Here is a 19,733-nt window from a genome sequence, read left to right as displayed (position 1 = left end):
CAGCTGACGTCCTGCCCTTTGGGCAGGGGGCTGGACTCAATGATCTTCCGAGGTCCCTTCCAGCCCTAATGTCTATGAAATCTATGCCGCACGGAGAACGACTGACCCAAAGAAACTTTCAGTATTAAGTTTGTTGTCTGTCGGTAGCCCTTGTCATCCAGTTATGATTTTTACACTGATTTACCACCAAGCACTGTGCATACCTCTATATCACACTCATGGTGTTATCATACTTGTGTTATACTGTTCGTTCACATCATTGGGAGACTCTGTGCAACAAATCATGCGTGTAGTGTTTCCAACAAAAAGGGAACTTTGTCACTGTACGTGTATCCTAAAAGCAGCTCTTTTTATATCTAGTTTTTGTGGGGTGTCTGCAAAAAAGTGGAAATTATATTTATTCAGAAATTAAATAAGATGTAATCATTTTTAAAGTAAATTACAAATAGCAATCAGTCTCAGCAATGAAAGTCAAAAGAAAAAGGACATTAGCAATTGAAAATCTTCTTTCCCTTTAAACTTTTAATGCCTCATACCTGTTAATAATGGGAAATATCCTTTTCAAGACGACCATTATCAGAAATTGGGAGCATCATTTTGCTAATTCTAATCTTCTGTTAATGAAATAATTTCTTATAAAGGATTATATTAAAAGCATGGAGACTGAATGCCAATAGAAGCATATTGCCAATACAATAAATAGTTAATGTATTTTTTAAATGAATGATTTAAAATAGCTATTAAAGTAAAGAGAATGAGCTTATGTTTCTAGTAATGACTTCTGTTCTTCAAAATGAAATCTGTAAATCCCCGATTGCAATTTCACATCCCAAAAGAACAAGCAGTCCTGGGACCACTGCTTATTGCCTTTATGTTTAATACCGGCATACTGTACACTTGATTTTTATGTCATGGTTTTGAATATTTAGGTTTGTAGCCGTGTGTTCCTTTTTTATTTTAAACCCCATCCTCTTATTCTCTCTGGCACTCATAAATAATGGTCTCCTCCAGTGAGATATATTTTTTTTTGTACATACATACATGCATGTATACACACAGATATTCAATATAAGTACAATTTTATTCATAAGAGTGCATAATGATTCGGGCTGTGATTGTTAATAAAAATGCATTTCTAACCATCACATTTGAGTCTATTATTCTAAGTTAATTGCATTTGCCCTAAAGAGACTTGCAACTGGCTGTCAGCCTATTTGTGTCAGCTTCATTTTATTCATCAGTCAATCTTGTCTTCTCTTTTTTTCATCCCATATATTGATCAAATAGATTTGTTAGCATGCCTCTGTAGCTTTAAAAAGTTTTTTGTTATCCATCAGGTTTATTTGATTACTATATTAGTGTGCATGTTATCTTAATTGATATTTCAATAGCAAATAAATGCCCTTTTGATAGTCCCACAAGATTCCCATTAAACATACTCCATGCAAGTAATTTGTTACAGCAAAGTTAGTGAAACAATAAACATGTTGCACCTGCTTTTATAAAGACGGTGTTAATCTACAGCAGTGCTGCATTTGAGGAATAGGCTTAAAAATATCAGTAGAAATAAACACAGGATGAAAGTCAATTTTGATAAACTTCAGTGGCATATCAATGCACATTAGCACATATAAACTGCTTTAAAAGAATGCATTAGGTACTATAAAATAAGATAAGGCCATATTCAGAGCAGCGCATTTTAAGGAGAGAGCGGGAAACGAAATAAGATTATAGAAGCACAAGACTGAGTAAAAAAAAAAATGATCAAGGAAGCTTCAAGTGAAACAAGTGGAAACATGGGCCAAATTGCTTGCAAGGGAGACAAAAGCGAATAGGCGTTTACTAAATCAAAGCGGACCAACTAAATGGTGAGCCTTTCTTCTTTCATTAAGAAGGATGTGATTCTGCACATATTGAATGAAGTAGAAGCTTTGCAGGAGAAAACTCCTACGATGAAATCCATCCCCATCCCTTGCTTCCCCCTTCCTCCTCCAACTGAAGTCTATGGGAGTTTTGCCATTGCACCAAAAAAATTCCCCATCTTCTCCAAGGAAGAAATAGTGCAGTGAGTTTCTCTATACGAGAGCCAGATGCTCGTTGCTGCAGATGCTGTCAGTACGGACTGCACTGTTCAACTCTGGCTTATACCGGTGAACACGTAACCCCTGATTTTGGAACTGCGTGGGTAGATGCCCAAGTGGCAGGAAGTTCATTTGACTTCAGTTTGGAGGGCTGGGGGCTTAATCTTTGCCCTGGGAATACTAGAATGCAAAAGCGCTTGCCAATGTAAGCTCCACAGCAGAGCCCTATTGGCCAGATTTCCCAAAGATCAGCGCTTGCAATCAGAGCCAAATTTTCAGGACTCAGCTGTCGCTTCATATAAAAAATAATTGGCCAGATTTTTAAAATACGCTGCACGCTCAGGAGAGCTGGTTAAAAAAACAGGGACGATTTAAGCAAAAAATGTCTCTCTCTGGATTTGATAGGAAAAGAATTTGAGATTTACTACCGGCTTTCTGGCCCATCAACAAACAGGATCAGTTTTTCGAGAGAAAAATCTGTTTTTATTAAAAAGCTTTAAACTAGTTATTTTTCCATCAGTTTGTTCCCCCGAGTCCATTTGATAAGTTTGGTTAATAAGCGTGGCAGCGGTAGGTAGTGGGTCCTGAGAACTTCTGAATGCCTAGCTTCAACTTTCAGGCACCGAGCACTTGAAAATTTGCCTGGTTTCTTTATATTTCTTGTCTTCACCAGGCTCTTTGAGGAAGGCTTTTCCCAACATTTCAGACTTTCTGCTCAAAGTGACACCAGCAATTTTAAAACTCAATTTGCTCTAAACAAAAATCAGCTCCGCGATTGCACTGCAGCTGTTATAGCAATATTTTTGAGACTCAGAGGTGTGAAGAGAGATGGACAAGCACTGTGTTTCAAGTTGCAGTGCTATGTCTAAATAGTACCAAATATAAAGAGGAACAGATGAGAAAAATACAACTTCAACATTTTGGGACAACAAAGAAACAGGGAAACGATTGCTACATAGAAGACATTTCAAAGACCTCCCAGAATAGCAGGCATAAAAATCCCCAATAAAAAGGCTCAGCGAGAAAACTGTCACACCCCCTAATCCTCAACAGACTTTAACAAGATGTTCACATGAGCCAGAGATTGTCTCCTTCGCTAGAAGACAAAAGGCTCAGAAAACAATACTGTCTAGCATAGGATTAAGAGGCAAGAGATAGATAAAAAGGATTCTTTAACCCTACAATTAGAAACCCCAACTCTCCAGCCAAGAGGATAATCAGAAACATGCTGAAAACCTATGTCACAAAAATTGTTGTACCTTTCTTTACTCTTTGAAAACTGATATTTTTATTTATATATATATTTCACCTCCCCTGAGAGACGCTTTGATGACCGCTTGAGTACCGACAACTCCTGCTACCAAACCACAATGCAACACATATGGCAATAACATTTTGTTTCCCATAGTTCATATTTCCATCGCCACCCACCAGACAAAAATTTGATTACAGAAGCTGGAACCAACTTTCCAAACAGGAGATTCCTGTAAATGTACAGCAAAAAGGAAAATTAGGCATACTGCAGTATTTCTCTGATGAACAATTGGCTTCCAGTGACCTAAAGCAGATATGAATACGGGTTCCTCATGCCAAACGTGCTAAAGTCAATAGATTTTTCTCTGGTTAAAATGGAAACAACTTACCTAACGTAACGGACACCCGGAGTTTTATTTGGCGTTACTAATGCTCTGAGTACTGGCAAGCGTAAAAATAAGATTGCTAAAATAAATCCAGAAAACCTGCAGGTTGGAAAGATATTCAGGAACCCATCGAGTTTTACCCAGTTCTTGCAGCTAACTAGTGGCCATCAACTGTAACAGCTCCAGAAGTAACAAGCAGCATAATTCATCACAGGCTAAACTTTCTGGAGCTAAGTAAAGCAAGACATTACAAACGACTGATAATTTCATTTGTGTGGTGTAACAAAAAAAAAACAACCATGTAACATATGAATTTACCCTTCATTTGCCACATACAGTATGTACATATTATGCCCATTTTACAGAAGGTAAATCGAGGCCTGCCATAGCTAAATGAACTTCCCAGGTTTGCATTTAAAGTAACATAATAGTTCTCAATTTTAAATTGTAAGACTTACAGTTTCCAACTGGCAGTGAGCTCTGCTATGTAATCTTCCACCATAGGCAGGTTTGAAGCACTGAGAAAGGAAAGGGAAGCCAGCTCATTACACTTATCCTCACTTGTGGGATACTGGTGAAATCCCCTTCCCTTGTCACTGAGGTTCAAGGGAAGTTTTCCTGGGCAAAGAGTGAGCACCTTATAATTTTATGTTAAGCACTTAGTGCAGCAAAGACTGGGATCTGCATCTTTGCCCCTTCCAGATAAGGGCCATAACATTAGGTATAGTCATGCCCTCACGCTCTCTCAGTAAGTGTACAGAACAGCTTCGCCAGGAGGGACTGCGAGTGCTCCTCTGCAGAATACTCTTTACCTTGATGATTAAGGCCCTTTCCTGGGAGATGCGAAGATGTGAACTCAATTCCCTCTCAGGCAGAATCGACCCTGGCTGAGTGTGGCAACCACTGCACTGTTCGACACAACTACTTTGAAAGCAGGGACTTGCCTCTCTGCAGTTCCCTGATAGAAAATGTGTAGGTTTTTGACTCCAGGAAAGGGCTCTGAGCTCTGGATTCTCTTTGAAAAGGGAGATGCTTCCCTGCAGGCAACAGCAAGCACCTAAGCCCTGGAGATAGGCAGGGCTCAAAACATACTTCTTTCTTTAGGATTACTTACTGAGTACCTTAGGTAGCTCCCCATTTGGCATACCAGCTTTTTTAGACTCTGGCAATAGGCATCTAATGCTCCCCACACATTGAATAGAGACCCTAGGCATCTAACTTTGATTTTGTGAGCTGAGTTAGCTGGCTAAGAGCCTAAAATGCTGGGCACAGCAATGCTCAATGTAGCAGTACCCTTCTCTTTATGGATATAATACATTGCCTCTGTAATAATAATACATTGCTTCTGTAATAATAATAGTGGGACTTTAGCACACGTGTTCTTGTTTACCAACATGCTGGCATCCACATTGCACTAATGATGCTACAAAATCCAGCCTCACACATATACAAGCGTTTCTTACATACTGAGTTCCTTCTGTCTGATTCTTGTTTTCCAGAATTGGGCAGTCCTATCTTACAGGCTCTCGGAGACTCAGGTAAGTCTGAATTGCTCTTCTCCGTGGTGAATATTAATTGATATTGCTGTAATTATAACCATTTAAATGGAGCCTCTCATGCAGAAGAGAATGTTTAATTATTTTACTATTATGGTCTAGGGAACTGATTGTCTTTATTGTTTGTCTTTATTACTGATCTGTCATCTGGTTCAGGTTTTGGCTCAGCTGTAGAACGTGTGCATATATTTATTAGCATCAGCTTAAGATATGCATTAAAAAAAAACGTATCCACTTCAACCCTAAAGGGCAAATGGGTATGGGCCACAGTAGGGTATATTTGGCTGAGCTGGAAACTTTGCTAGGACGCCCAAGTTCAAATCTTGTGAATATTGCAATGGATTTCTTAAGAAATAGCCCTGGGGCTCAGAATGTGAGCTGTGTAAAACTCCCTTGCTTTGGGGTGTAGGACTTCGGTGGCCTAAACCCAGTGGTTTGCGTGGGTTGTTGCAAAGTTGAAAACTGCAAGCAAATATCACAAGCTTATTTTGTGCTTCAACAAGAGACTTTAACTACCACATACCCCAAGGAATATTTCTTCCTAGCTTTATTTAGTCAGGGGGCAAACAGAAACCACCTACCTTTTTCACAGGTGGCCAATACTTGCTGTGTACAGAGACTCTCTACCTCCTTCATCCGATCTGAGGTGTTTTGAAGAGAGAATGAGGCTGTCTACTTTTTCTTCCCCCGCACAGTGACATCAGGACTGGGAAACATTCAGTTAGTCCTTCTACTTCTGCTCGTAGCCTTTAGCTGGAGATGTCCCAAATGTCCTAAATGATTGGAAACCGGTTCAAATCTGTAATACAACAGAAGTTCAGTTCACAGAAACCACTTTCAAAATGGCCAAAACCAGTTTAAGATAAAACCTGGATGGATGTAGCATCAGACTTCACTGATTGAAACTGGTTTATTGAACTTCTGTCTCAGATCTCCTCCAGATTCAAGTCAACTCACAGTCCCCCAGGATGCTTTGCACTCCTCCCGCAACCCCCCCCACCCGGGCAGGCTAGCCTTGGCCCAAGCTGTCTGCTCCAGCCCAGCAGGGAGGCGTGCTCTAGCATCCCCTAGCTTCTGGCCTGGACCACTGCAGGCAGGTGGCTGCATTTCTGGAATCAAAAGTGAATATCTGTTCACTTGCTTATCGGTTCAATCTATGCAGTTTAGACTAACCTGTGAAGATTGAATCAATTCAGCCTTGGGCCTTTTGACTGTTTGTACTTATCCTTTGAGATCACTGAAATGACTTTGCCACCCTATCCCAATGTAATCCTCTCTTGTCTGCAGTGCTGTAGCAGGGGGAGGGGGCAAGCAGGGCAACTGCCCTAGGTGCCAAAGCAAAGGGACGCCAACAGGTGCTGCCTAGCTGGGGCAGGGCACAGGACGGAGCTACAAGTGCCTCATTTTGGGGTGGCATGGGGATGGGGGAAGGGTGACTCCTGCCACTGCATGCCCTGCCAGGCAAGCATGGGGGGGGGGGGGGGGCACATGCCCCTCGGATCTGTGTGCGGGGCGAGGGTGGGCTGCCTCTGCAGGCTTTGCCCTGGGTGCCAAACTTTGTTGCTACAGCACTGCTTAGCTGCATACATCTGCATTAGCTTGTGAGTACATAAGACTGGGGTATTTCAAGGAGGAGCTGCCCGCAGCCCAGACCACGTCATCTAAAATATTTGCAAAGAGCCAGGCACACTTCTGGCACTCTCTAAAGATAGTAATCACCTGCATGGGGCTCTGAATGCTAAGACATTGCAATGAACTGGGTTCTGCAGAGTAGCTTTATGCTACATTTTTTTTTATTGTTTCCCTCATCCACTAACTGAACTTTCTTTGAAAGGAAACTAGTTACTGGAGAGCTCGTGCGGGGTTGGTTAGGCAAGGTCAAGGCAAGTTTAATCTGTTTCAATAAACTGCAAAGAGGTAAATCATTCAGTGCCACTAAGAAATCATTCAGACTGTACTTTTGGCATCCCCCCCCCCCCCCTTTTGTTCTGTCAGTCTGAAGAGAACAGCTCATGTGATGTAATTTAGAATGGAGCTTTTTTAAAGCTTTCACTCAGGAAAAGCTTCTGGAGCTCTGGGGGTATAGCTTAGCTCAGAGAAATAGAAAGAAAGCAAGTTTGCATTGACAGCTTGATCCCAGAGAGAGGTGGCTGCCTGCTTGTCTAACAGGTCCTCTGGGTCTGGATGAGGCAGAGACAGAGGAGCAGTCATATTAAGTGAACGTGCGCTGCCAATGTTAAAGGAACAATTACCATTATTCTGCATAGTTCACTGTTTGCTACTGCTATTTCCTTCAATAAAACCTCTTTTCACTTGCCAATTGGAGCTTGTCATGTAACAATATTTCTCATGCACAATACACATACCAAAATGCCCTTGTGTTTTTAATACATTTATAGTTGTTAACAATAGCGGTATAGTGACAGAAAAAGAAATGTACTTGCTTTGAATACAGAATAGATTCAAAGAGGAATAAGCCAAGGGCCATATTCGAGAAGGATTAATGCCATGCTTAGTGGCGCTTGTTCAGGTGGGTAACTGTTCACAGTGGCTAAGCACAGCCAGTCAGAAACCCCTCGGCTGAATTGATTCAATCTTTGCAGGTTAGTCTCAGCTGCGTAGATTGAACCAATAAGCAAGTGAACAGACATTCACTTTTGATTCTAGAAATGCAGCCACATGCCTGCAGTGGCCTAGGCCAGAAGGCTCAGGCTATCCCACCCACCCTGCAAAGAGGAAGGGGGGTGTGCAGGGTTGGTGCAAAGCATCCTGGGATGCTGGGGGACTGTGAGTTAACTTGAATCTGGAGGGGATCTGGGACAAAAAAGTTCAATAAACTGATTGAACCTAAACCAGTTAAGTTTGATACTATTTCCAGATTTATCTTAAACCAGTTTGGGCCATTTTGAAAGCAGTTTATGTGCACTGAAGTTCTGTTGTGTTACAGATTTGAACCGGTTTCCAATTACTTATACCAGTTTATATGTAATTTCTGTCCCTAGCCAGTGGAAACAAAGTGTTCACAGTTAAAACCCAGCACATTACTAAGGTTAAAGCAAGTGTAGAAGCTGACAGAGGGACGGTGCTAGAGTACTTCTGAATAAAGAACATCGATGCTGGGATCTACTTGGACAAGTTTGGAGGTCTTTGATTCCTCCAGGGCACTGTTCAATCACGTACAAATGCCACAGCGGTGACTGCTCCCTACAACATATTAGTGTGCTATATATAACAGCAAAATCATTCACATCTGATTTTTTTTCAGGATCAAGACCTGAATTTGCACAAGCAGCTGTTATAAAGGAGAGTTGTTAGTGTTATAAGGAGATTTCAGCATTCAAATCCAACCGAACTTGGGGAGATTTTAAACACCCTTAAACTCCTCTGGAAGACTTTATCACTAATAAATCAAGCACACTTAGCAGTATTAATGTTTCAGAAAGGATGGGAAAACTGGCTTTAAAATGTGTCCTGGGGAAAAAACCTACCTTGACACTAATATTACTGGTTGGTTTTGTATACCATGCACCAAATGTACTCTTGTCATTTAACAAATATATCAAATAATAACAAAATACTTCATGCATTAAAATGGACAAATTGCAGTTGGATAACCTCTCTAGTGTAACAATCAAACACAGTTTCAAGCAACCTCAGGGATCCATTTACCTGGCTTCACTCTTTAATCCCAAACAAGTTTATATACATAATGAAATCCCACTTCTGTATGAATTTCTCTGGTCCCTAATACACTATGTGAGAAGAGAGATAAGGAGCAGGTTTTAAACAAACTTTCTTACACAGCACAGTAATATTTGAACTGCGTGAGCCAGGAGCTTGTTTAAATACAGTTCTTTGTAGCAAAATGTTATTGTGATGTCCTTGGTCAGTGCAGGTCAGGGTGCATTGTGTTATAAAGCATTTTTTAGTAAGTGCTACAGCTACATGAATTAAGAATGATACAATACATATAGATTGCCCCCAAACTGGAACTCTTTCTTGCAGAAAGCACTCAGGCATGTTGGATAGTTTGGAGAAAAGATGTGTAGACTGGTACATCTTTTCCATTAGTGACAGGCACTGCTAAACCAGAAATGAATTAAAGCGTGTTGCAAGCTGAAGTTGTGGCAAACGTTTCGGAGCGTGGTCCATGGAAAACAGTGGGAGTCTTTCTATTGACTTGCGAGCTTTGAATCAGGCCTATGTGGAGACTAGACAGAACAAGTACTTTTCAGTATAGTCTAATGAGGGCTGCTGAATAGCAGCCAATAAGATGATCAGGTGGTAGTGGCATTGCCTTCAGTACAGTAAGCAAAGTCAACTCTTTTGGGCATCTGACCAGGTAAGAATGAGAATATCGGTTGAGACTGCGCTGTTCAGAAGATATAAAAAAAACCCCAAGTACTTTATAGCTTTTTAAAATTCATATTGATTTAAAAAAGAAAAAAAGAAAAACCTTGTTAAATATTGAAAGACTTGGAATTTTTTTTCGTGCAACTCAACAATAGTGAGAAATGTTGTTGCTCTTGTGATTTGCAGCTCAGTTTTAGCAATTTAAAAATATTCAATTACTTTGGATAAGTTTTAGGAAAATATCCTGATTTGATGATATTTACTAGAACTGGTGCACAGGGCATTTTGGTGATGGTAGATGCATAAAAAACCTGCTGTGAGAAAAAGACTTCACCCATATAGCTTCAGTGTCATTCAGAAAGGAACAAGGGACAGGAAAGTCAGGAGCAGTATTAACTTTTCTTGGGAAAATTCACAGATTCTGCCCTGTGATTTATGCAACTGTTTTAACACTTCAAGACAGAACTGTCTCAAAATTAGGTCTAATGCTTTAAGTATCTTAGCAGATTTCATTACCCTGGCTTTTGGAAGCATTTCCCCTCCTAATATACTCACCATTATGCTTCCTTTTCTTAATACGCTAAAAGACTAAACAGAGCTTGTCCACAGGGAGACTTGCCCTTATTAACATTGTAATGAATTAATAACGTAAAGCAATGTCCATTTCTGGCTCCCTTCTTCTGGTCAGATTTTTGTTACTGAAACTCGATCGTATTGGCAGACAGTCTAACCTCACCAATCGGATAAGCAATTAACCCTCAGAGGAAGGAAGGGAAAATGAATTAACATAGGAAAGTTGCAGAAGCAAAGATTATAATATCAAAGGGTTGTTTTTAAATACACACACACACACACACACACACACACACACACACACACAACTATATCTATACATACATATATCTATATCCATATACACACACACACATACACACACATATATACAATCAGATCAGTTCAGATAAAAATGTGCCATGCTCTAAAGTTGTGCAATGTGCAGTGAAACATTGCAAGTCTAACATTTCCAGTCCTTCGTTTGGGCATCGTGGAGGCTTTGCTGTAAGACCTGTTTATAGGACAGTGCATTGCTGAGCTACTTCAGGGAAGCATTTTGCAACTTTGAGTCACAACCTTCCTCTTAATCTTCCTCTACTGCAGGAAAGAGATATAGCTTGTCCCAGCTGCGTAGCTGGTGCAATGTGTGTGCACATGCATACAGGTGCAGCTGTTCTCCCTGGTGCATTTATGGGGGAATGCACAAAGCTCTGGGAATTCTCCCACCCATTTATCTAAAGGACTAACAGCGTCTTTGAAGGGGCTTCATCTCATGCCGCTACATGCACTATGGATAGCCAGTGCACAGGAGTAAGAGGGTTCCATATGTCCCTTCTGTTGCTATGTAGGATCCATTAATAAAAAATAAATACAAAACCTTAGTTCTGGATTTGGGCAAGGAAGAAGACTGTTGTGGTTTCAGGCAGAGGTTCAGGTTGATTCTTATTTGATTTGAACTGGTTCAATCATCTTTGATGGCAAAAAGTCAGAACATTTCAGCTAAAAGAAACAGTACGGCTTCTTTACAAAGACCCTTGGGCTGCCTCTCAGAAAAAGACAGCATAGGAGTTTAACTTCAGCTTCCCAAACAGAGACGCTCCTTGTAGGAGTCTCCTGGAGAGAACGATTACCTTCTAATGTGTGCAGCCCTAGTGTGATGCCAATGTGTTTTGATCGTAAACAGGAGGAAATAAATTTAAAAGAGTGGAAAGACAAGACTACATGCTATTAGCCAGTATGTGAAATGCCACAGGAGCCTGCAGGGGTTTGGGCTGTAGCCATGTTGGTCTAAGGACATAGGCAGACAAGTTTCCTTGGGTGAAATTGATATCTTTTATTAGACCAACCCAAACGGTTGGAGAATAGTTATTAAGCAAGCTTTCGGGTTCAAAAACCCTTCGTCAGGCCGCTCTCTGGACTAACTCCAGGACAGAAAAATTTACTTATTTTGCAAGGTGCAAGAAAGATGAATGCTGCGTAACAGAAGAACAGAGACCATCTGAAAGGCCAAGCAGTGTATTACTGTTCATTATAATTACTGTGTACTGTGGTCCTACCTCAAAATCCCAGTCACTGGGCTGCCTCTGGGCTGGGTACAGTGCTAACACAAAACCAAGATAGCCCCTGCCCCAAAAAGCTCAACTACTTCTAAAACCTTCACACAGACACCAGAACTACTGCAACCCAACATCACAACAGCTGCGATCTAAAAAAAAAAAAAAGTGAACCAAAAGGAAAAGCTAGTAGGAAATAGAGATGGGCCCAGAACATAATCCCAGGCCAGACCCTCCCCACGGTACAGAAGTTCTGATCCAGAAACAAAACTTTGTGGTCCAGGTTTAAGTCCACTCTGACCTCCATATGGTAGCATCATTTCTAAATCAAACGATGCGGTTACCCCATCTGTATTCTTTCCCACAAAAAAAAATGCATACAAATTTAGATCATTGTCTGCACAAGCTGTTTCATTGATTGCATAAGCAATTGCTGAGCACAGGCCACATCTCCACAGGGGGTCCGCACCAGATGTGCGGTATTCTTATGATAACTGACCACTTCTTTTGATGCAGACATAGGAGCAGAGGGCTTTTGAAAATCTGGCATCGCCTGTGGGTGCAAAGGAATGGAAAACACAGGCTTCTGAATAGACACGTGCATATATTTACAGGAGCTCACAGTGCAAACGCATTTGAAAATGTTATCCAGATTTTTATTTTGAGAAGTTGCAGCCCCGAGTTGAAGGGAGTAAGATAGAGACCATGAAAGCTTTTCTCGGATTAGCAAATACAAAGTTTATAAAACGTTTGCTCCACCTTCTGAAGTCCATTACAACTGAAGTTATCTTCTGTTAGGAAAAACACACAATTAAAACCACACTTGTTCCTAAGCCTCTTTAAATTTGGCTGTTTTTTCTATGGTACATCCTTATTTTTTACAGCTAAAAGTAATTTTAAGCAAAAAAGAACACAAACAATATACACTGACTCTTGACACTCCATTGCTTTCTTAAACTAGAATAATAAAAATTTGCAAGTGAACAAAAGAGTGGGAGGAAGATATCTGATTTACAATGTTTTTGAGATAAAGAACACTATAAAAAAAGATGAATGTGAATAATAAAGCATTGTTAACTGAGTCATGACATTTCTATTCTCAGAGAAGATTTGAACAGCAGAACTCTGCAAATGAACACCTTGCGCCATTTTCAAAGTGGGAGGAAGACATATAATTATAATTTTTAAAGTGAAGAGAATTTAAAAAAAAAAAAACTGTGAAAAAGTTTATTGAAAAACATATCGACATATCAATATGACATAAATTACTTTAATTTTATTAAACTAGGAAGGGGGGGAATCCTCTTTTTTGAAAACGGGCTGCAGAACATATTCCTTGAAAAGAATTTTCTTTATTAAAAACTCTTTTGCTAAGATGAAACAGCACTGAATGTCAGCACTACCATATATTTATTCTGTAACTCTTCCAACAGCTGAGATCTATAAAAGAAACATATTTTCAAAACAGTTTTAACCTCCATTGTCTTGATCACTTGCATTAACATTTTTCATGTCACTTATTGAAATCCTTTAAAGGAACCTTTTATTCAGTCAGGATTAACAAACCCTCTTTTTTTTAAAAAAAACCAAAAACATCCACTGAAAAGTTAAAAAAAAAAAAAAAAGAAGAAATGTTGTGCATTTGATTTGACGGGTATTTTCAGCCATCTCTCTCTCATTTGTAGGATGAGAGCAAATTTTCCTTAGGATGTTATCAACTGAGGGAGGAGGGTGATTTGGAGAGAGGCAAACAGTGTCTGTGTACGCCCTTTAAATAAGGAAGAAAAAGCGCAGCATTGATTTGAACGCTCCAGTTGCACCTTTTAGTGCCGTGGCTTACGTGAAGCTGGGGGCCAGCTGTAAAATCATAGCTTTGCCCTCAGATCTGTGCACATGGCTGCCATTTACTTCAAAGGGAGCTGCACTCATGCCCAGAATTTGACCTGCACCTCTTCCATCCTCCAGCCTGCACAAAGCTAGAGTCAATGAGCTAAGTGCAGGCAGTTTAAACAGAGTGAGGGATATAGAGCCCACGCTCCAAAATGGACTGCCGGGTTAGTGTACGTGCAGGTTGAGACATCTCAGAGCGCAGATGCTCAGTGCTTTCCAAACCTCAAAGGTCTCCTTTTAGGCATCCCAAGTTAGCCACAGTTTTCAAAGAAATGAGTATCTCTTTTCAATAGAAAAGCAGGGGACTGGGCAGCCCCTCTATGGCCAGTTAGTTCCAATCTCGGTGACACTCGGAGCCCTGCCAAACCCTATTTTGGCTCCCGGCCACTGTCTGCTTCCATGCCCACTTAGGAAGAGCTGTCGTGGAGTGAAGTGCAGGAACTCCCTCGTTTGAAGCAGCGGTCTCATTGACTTTAGTTAGAAAGGACACATTACTTACTGCAAATAAGGCCAGCAGTACGGGTAGTCATCTGAATTGCCATTAAGGTATACAATTAGGATTGGAAGGGACTTCAGGAGGTCACATCTAGTCCAACCCCCTGCTCAAAGCAGGACCAACCCCAGCTACATCATCCCAGCCAAGGCTTTGTCTAGCCAGGTCTTGAAAACCTCCAAGGATGGAGAGTCCACCACCTCTCTGGGTAACCTGTTCCAGTGCTTTACTGCCCTTCTGGTGAGAGAGTTTTTCTAATATCTAACTAAACTTCCCTTGCTGCAACTGGAGCCCATTGCTCCTTGCCCTGTCATCCGCCCACACTGAGACCAGTCCAGCTCCATCCTCTTTGCAACGCCCCTGCAAGGAGAGAAAGGCTGCTATCCAATCCCCTCTCAGTCGTCTCTTTTCCAGACTAAATAAGCCCAGTTCCCTCAGCCTCTTCTCACCAGTCATGTGCCCCAGTCACCAAACCATTTTGGTGTCCTCCACTGGACTTTCCAATTTGTCCACATCCTTTCTGTCGTGGGGGGGCTCAGAACAACACAGGACTACAGATGTGGCCTCCCCAGTGCTGAACAGAGGGGAAGAATCACTTCCCTTGACCTGCTGGCAACGCTCCTACTGATGCAGTCCAGGATGCCGTTCGCCTTCTTGGTAACAAGGGCACACTGTTGGCTCGTATCCATCTTATTGTCCACTGTCACCCCCAGGTCCTTTTCTGCAGAGCTGCTTCCCAGCCAGTCAGCCCCAGCCTGCACCGGTGCATGGGATTGCTTTGTCTTAAGTGCAGGACTTGGCACTTATCTTTGTTGAACCTCATGAGATCTCTTTTGGCCCCATCCTCCACTTTGTCTAGGTCTCTCTGAATCCTAGCCCTGCCATCCAGCGTATCTACTACTCCCCCCAGCTTGGTGGCATCTGCAAACTTACTGCAGATGCTCTCTATGCCGTCTGCCAGGTCACTGACGAAGACATTGACCAAAACCGGCCCCAGGACCGACTCTTGAGGCACTTCTGGGGCCCCAGGACCAACTCCTGGGGCAGCTGCCAACTAGACATCAAGCCATTGATTACTACTCTCTGAGCCCGATGCTCCAGCCAGTTCTCTCTCCACCTTACAGGCCATTTATCCAGCCCGTACTTCCTTAGCTCGTCTGCAAGATTGTTGTGGGAGACTGTATCAAAAGGCTTGTTAAAAATCTCGTACACCACATCCACTGGTCTCCCCACATCCACAGAGCCAGTCACCTCGTCGTTGAAGGCGATCAGGCTGGTCAGGCATGACTTGCCCCAGGTGAATCCATGCCGACTGTTCCTAATCACCACTCATCCCAATCATCCAGGACTTCTCCTGATAGCCGTGAATTTTCAAAGATGATGGCCAATGGCTCTGCAATCACATCAGCCAACTCTCTCAGCATCCCATCCCATCTGGCCCCAAGGCTTGTACACATCCAGCTTTTCTAGGCAGTCACTAACTTGTTCTTTTGCCACTGTTGGCTGCTCATCTCCTCCCCAAACTGTGCTGCCCGGGGCAGTAGTCTGGGAGCTGACCTTGCTTGTGAAAAAGGCATTGAAGACTTCAGCCTTTTCTGCATCCTCTGTTACTAGGTTGCCTCCCCAATTCAGGAAAGGACCCACACTTTCTCTGATCCTCCTTTTACTACTGACATACTTGCAAGAAGGGAAATCCTTCTTGTTACCCTTCACATCCCTTGCTGACCAACTCCAATTGCGCTTTGGCCTTCCTGACTTCATCCCTGCATGCCCGAGCAATGCTCTTATACTCCTCCCTAGTTGCTTGTCCAATTTTCCACTTATTATAAACTTCCTTTTGGTGATTTAGTTTACTGAAGAGTTCCCTGCTAAGCTGAGCTGGTCTTCTGCCATGCTTGCTAATCTTCCTGTGCATCCAGACGGTTTGTTCCTGCACTCTCAGTAAGGTTTCTTTAAAGTACAGACAGCTTTCCTGGACTCCTCTGCCCCTCAGACTGGCTTCCCAGGGGATCCTGCCCATCAGTTCCCTGAGTGAGTCAATGTCTCTGAAGTCCAGGGTCCTTACTCTGCTGCTCTCCATCCTTCCTTTCCTCAGGATCCTGAGCTCAATCATCTTGTGGTCACTGCTGTCCCCCGCAAAAGGGAGTCTCCAATCACTACCCCCATCGCTTCTTCTTGGTGACAGTCGTCTCAATCCTTCCCACCTTGGGCAGGCCTGGTCTGTCCTCCTCCAGCAATGGAGCGTGCTCCTCTCCCTCTGGTTAGGGCTCCGTGTCTATTCTCCAGATGAATTGCTGCAGGTGGAGATGAAGATTTCTGCTTGCCATCTGAGGTCACAAGCTTCGACCTTCCTGGGAGTCCATTTCCACTCCCTTCTCTAGCACTGCTTTGGGGAGTTCTTCCTCCACAGTCCCGGAGGTCTCCTCCAGCATTGAATCGATGAACTCCTCATGGCAGAGGATGCTTTGGGAGCTTCACCCAAAGGGTTTCTTTTTCCCTGCTTCCTCACACCAAACTGAAAGGCTCTCCTCTCAAAGGTGGGGGGGGGGCAAACTGCCCAGCAAACTGTTTGCTGGCTCCTTGGTCACTTGGAAAGTCTCCTTTTATACCTGTTGGGTCTGGACCGGCTCCACTCCTTCGTTAGGGCTTCTGTCAGGCACAGGCAGCAATCACTCAGGTAGCAACACTCCCAGCTTCTCAAAGTAAACCCCCCAAATGCACACAGTCCACCAAACAAACATGCACCAAGCCAAAGGCACAGCTAGCTCTGGATCACTTATCTTCCCTGGGCAGGATCTGGTGCCTTCTCTTCCCTTCCCATCCCATCTCTTGCTCCCTGCAAAGTGCTTGCCCTGTTTGCTGCCCCCCGCGTACTTCCTGTCCTAACCATCATATTCACTGCAGGGAGGTTTACCAGCATTCAGCACACCATCCTGGCAAGGTCTAGGGCCAGATTAAGAAACAACGAGTAACAAAGGTCCACCCATCATTCTGCTCACCGCCTCCCAAACTCTTTCACGTGTTGGAAAGGTGCAAGTAGGCTCAGGATCTTGAGGTGGGTTAGGGAGTCTGAACGAGTATTTAGGAGAATCTAATTTATCACTTCTGAATCTGGACCTCGATGTCGCTGGGGAACCTTAACAGGTCGTCATCAGGGTACTAAATTATAAAATTATCAGATGAAGGGAGGAGGAAAAAAAGAGAAGTAGGTGAAGACAGACGAAGACCAAAGAGAAGATGTCCTAGTGAAACACTTTGTGATGGGTGGGGACACAGTAAGTGGAGACCAAAAGGACAAAGAGGAACAGAAGGAGAAAAAGAAGAGAGAAAATTTGGGCAGGGACAGCATCTAAATAAATGTAGGATCTGGTCCTATAAACATTTTGTCATCATGGGACATGAGGGCAGAAGCAAATAAACTCAGAAGAGGTTGACCCATGGGATTGACCCATGGTGAAAGTGCATTTTCATGCCACTAATGGTTTGAGTGAAGCGATTTTGGTACGACTCATTCCTGTTGACTGCCACCTTTAACCTTCCCTGCAGCTATCAATTCCTTGTCCATTTTCTCCCTTTGGCTTCTGTCTCCATTCCCTTTTGTGCTTACCAGTTCCCTTCTTCCTGTATCCAAGTTGGTGAATGGAAGTAGATTAAATCATGTGTCAAATAGATTTCAAGGCAACTCTCCCCCACCATCACAGCAAACCTCAGTGGCATCCACAATGAATAAAAAATGTTGAGAGTGGCAAAATGAGGGAGATTATGTTGTTTTTTTCATATTTCATAACCAGTGAAAGTTATGCCCAAATATCGGCTTCATTCATTTCTATAATATATGACATAATTGGGAAGAAATATTAATGGAGTTGGATGGGATGTGGTCCATCAACACATCCTCCATCAGAGATCAGAATTTAGGATCCAGGCCAAACCATTTGGCCAGCACATGATAGACTCATAATGAATTCATAGAAGACTTTACGGGCCACTGGATCGCTAATTCTTGAATCAAGAACTTACACATGGGGGTCAAAAATCCACTAGTGATAAGACGTGTCCTCCCAGGACTGCACTGTTGGCTTTGCCCCACTATCACTTCTGGAAAAGTCAACTCAATGCTCCAGGGAATCACCAGTCTACCACTATAAATCAGGAGAAAAGCATCATTTCATGATGTTACAAGATACCCACTATGTATTTATCGCCCTGTGTACAATGTTCTGTGTCCACACTACAAAAAAATTAAACGGTATCTAAATGCCTCTCATCCTTATACCCAAGCCCAGCAAAATAGGATGGGCATGAGACTGTAGAACCGATTGCAAACATACCGTGCTTTACCAGTCAGCTTTAGAGCAGTTCTCACTCTCCTAGACTTCCTTTAAATATTTCATAACAATTCAGTTAAAGTTTGGCCCCTAACCAGGGTCAGTGAGGTAACAGGGACTGCTTTCAGGCAACAGCACTGTAAGTTTTTAGAGAGAATAAGAACAAGACTGCCTCACCTCCCGGCTCTGATGCTGGGGCGGGGAAGGGAGGGGTAATGCTTAGCCAGACCCTTCCCTGCACTGGAAAGCAGCTTTTCCTCCCAGTATGAAGGTCCAGCCCCCACACAGATTGGCCCCAATGGGTCTGCTCCCCCCATAACCACAAGTAGGCACAACAGGTAAGAAGTGGAGACGGGGACTTGAGCAAGGAATTGTAGGGCCTGCCCCTTCTCTCCTAGAGCCTTTTTTGCTGAATATTTCCAAACCTCAAATAAAGTTCCTCTTGTATCTGATGCTGGGGATGGACAATGGTTAGGATGGCCTCCAACTGCAAACCTGCTGACCTCAGCCCTGCAAGCTTTGTGTACCTCCCTTTCTGCTGCCTGCAACCCTTGACCCTCGCTCCTCAATTTAAACTCTTTTCCTTAGGATTTTGGTTTTGCTTCCTTTCCTAACAAGAAACACAGGATATCAAAGCAGTCTGCACTTTCCTTGTAAACCCTCCCTCCCCCCTCACACACAGCAACCACGCCTGTCTTTTGTTACCCCAAATGGACAGCCTTTAAAACACATTACTATCGTTAAGTGGCTTGACGGGTCTCTCTCCTGAACCACATTTGTTCATGGCGTCTCTCTCTCTTCTTGTTTTTTTCCACCAAGATAGCTGCACAAGCGCCCTGCCTCTCCCAGCTCTCCCCGTTGTAATCCCAAACACGGTGGACCATCCAGGTAAGGTTCAGCCTCAGAAACTGAGTAGCTCCAAGCTAAATGAGTCCCTGAGTTTTACCTCCTGCTGTCTCTTTCATGCAAAAACCACGTATATTTGGCTGGTGAGATGATGGACAAAGTCAATTAAAAGAGTACGAGTGTTTCACATTTCTAACAAAAGACTCCGGTTTGGCCTTCACTTTTATGGTGAATCTTTTCAAACCAAGGGAGCCCGAGTTCAAACCATTAAAAATACAAGACTTTATCTTCCTTCAGGTCTGATGTAGTCCTGCCTGCTTCATCTTGGGAGCGAACAGGCATGCCAGCTAGCTATTAGAGTGATCGGCACATGATAAATTAGACAAACAGATGATGACAGAGGAATGTGAAGTAGCGAACGGCATAGAGGAGATCAAT

The 19,733-nt window shown here is 42.8% G+C and overlaps 1 protein-coding gene and 1 long non-coding RNA gene across 3 annotated transcripts in view; one reads left to right on the top strand and one right to left on the bottom strand.

The window, feature by feature from the left end:
* Window positions 1–19,733, bottom strand: part of LOC109286205 (uncharacterized) — a 372,088-nt gene that overhangs the window by 301,558 nt on the left and 50,797 nt on the right. Inside the window, exons 2-3 of one of the 2 annotated variants that reach the window (XR_009455937.1) lie at window positions 5,859–6,076; window positions 4,180–4,239 (exon numbers count right to left, since the gene is read on the bottom strand). The exons of the other annotated variant lie outside the window; for it this stretch is intronic. This is a non-coding gene — a long non-coding RNA (uncharacterized LOC109286205). The remainder of the gene's footprint in view (window positions 1–4,179; window positions 4,240–5,858; window positions 6,077–19,733) is intronic. 2 annotated transcript variants of the gene reach the window in all.
* The window catches only part of MDFIC2 (MyoD family inhibitor domain containing 2), a 51,458-nt gene that overhangs the window by 19,711 nt on the left and 12,014 nt on the right, over window positions 1–19,733 (top strand). The window contains exon 3 of the mRNA XM_019499643.2: window positions 5,221–5,259. Within this exon, the coding sequence (XP_019355188.2) occupies window positions 5,221–5,259 (39 nt within the window). The remainder of the gene's footprint in view (window positions 1–5,220; window positions 5,260–19,733) is intronic.

The sequence above is a fragment of the Alligator mississippiensis genome, chromosome 12 (assembly GCF_030867095.1).
Source record: "Alligator mississippiensis isolate rAllMis1 chromosome 12, rAllMis1, whole genome shotgun sequence".
In the NCBI taxonomy this organism is placed as follows: Eukaryota; Metazoa; Chordata; order Crocodylia; family Alligatoridae; genus Alligator; species Alligator mississippiensis.
The sequence above is the reverse complement of the archived record's forward strand: the minus strand, read 5'-3'. Positions and strand labels throughout refer to the sequence as shown.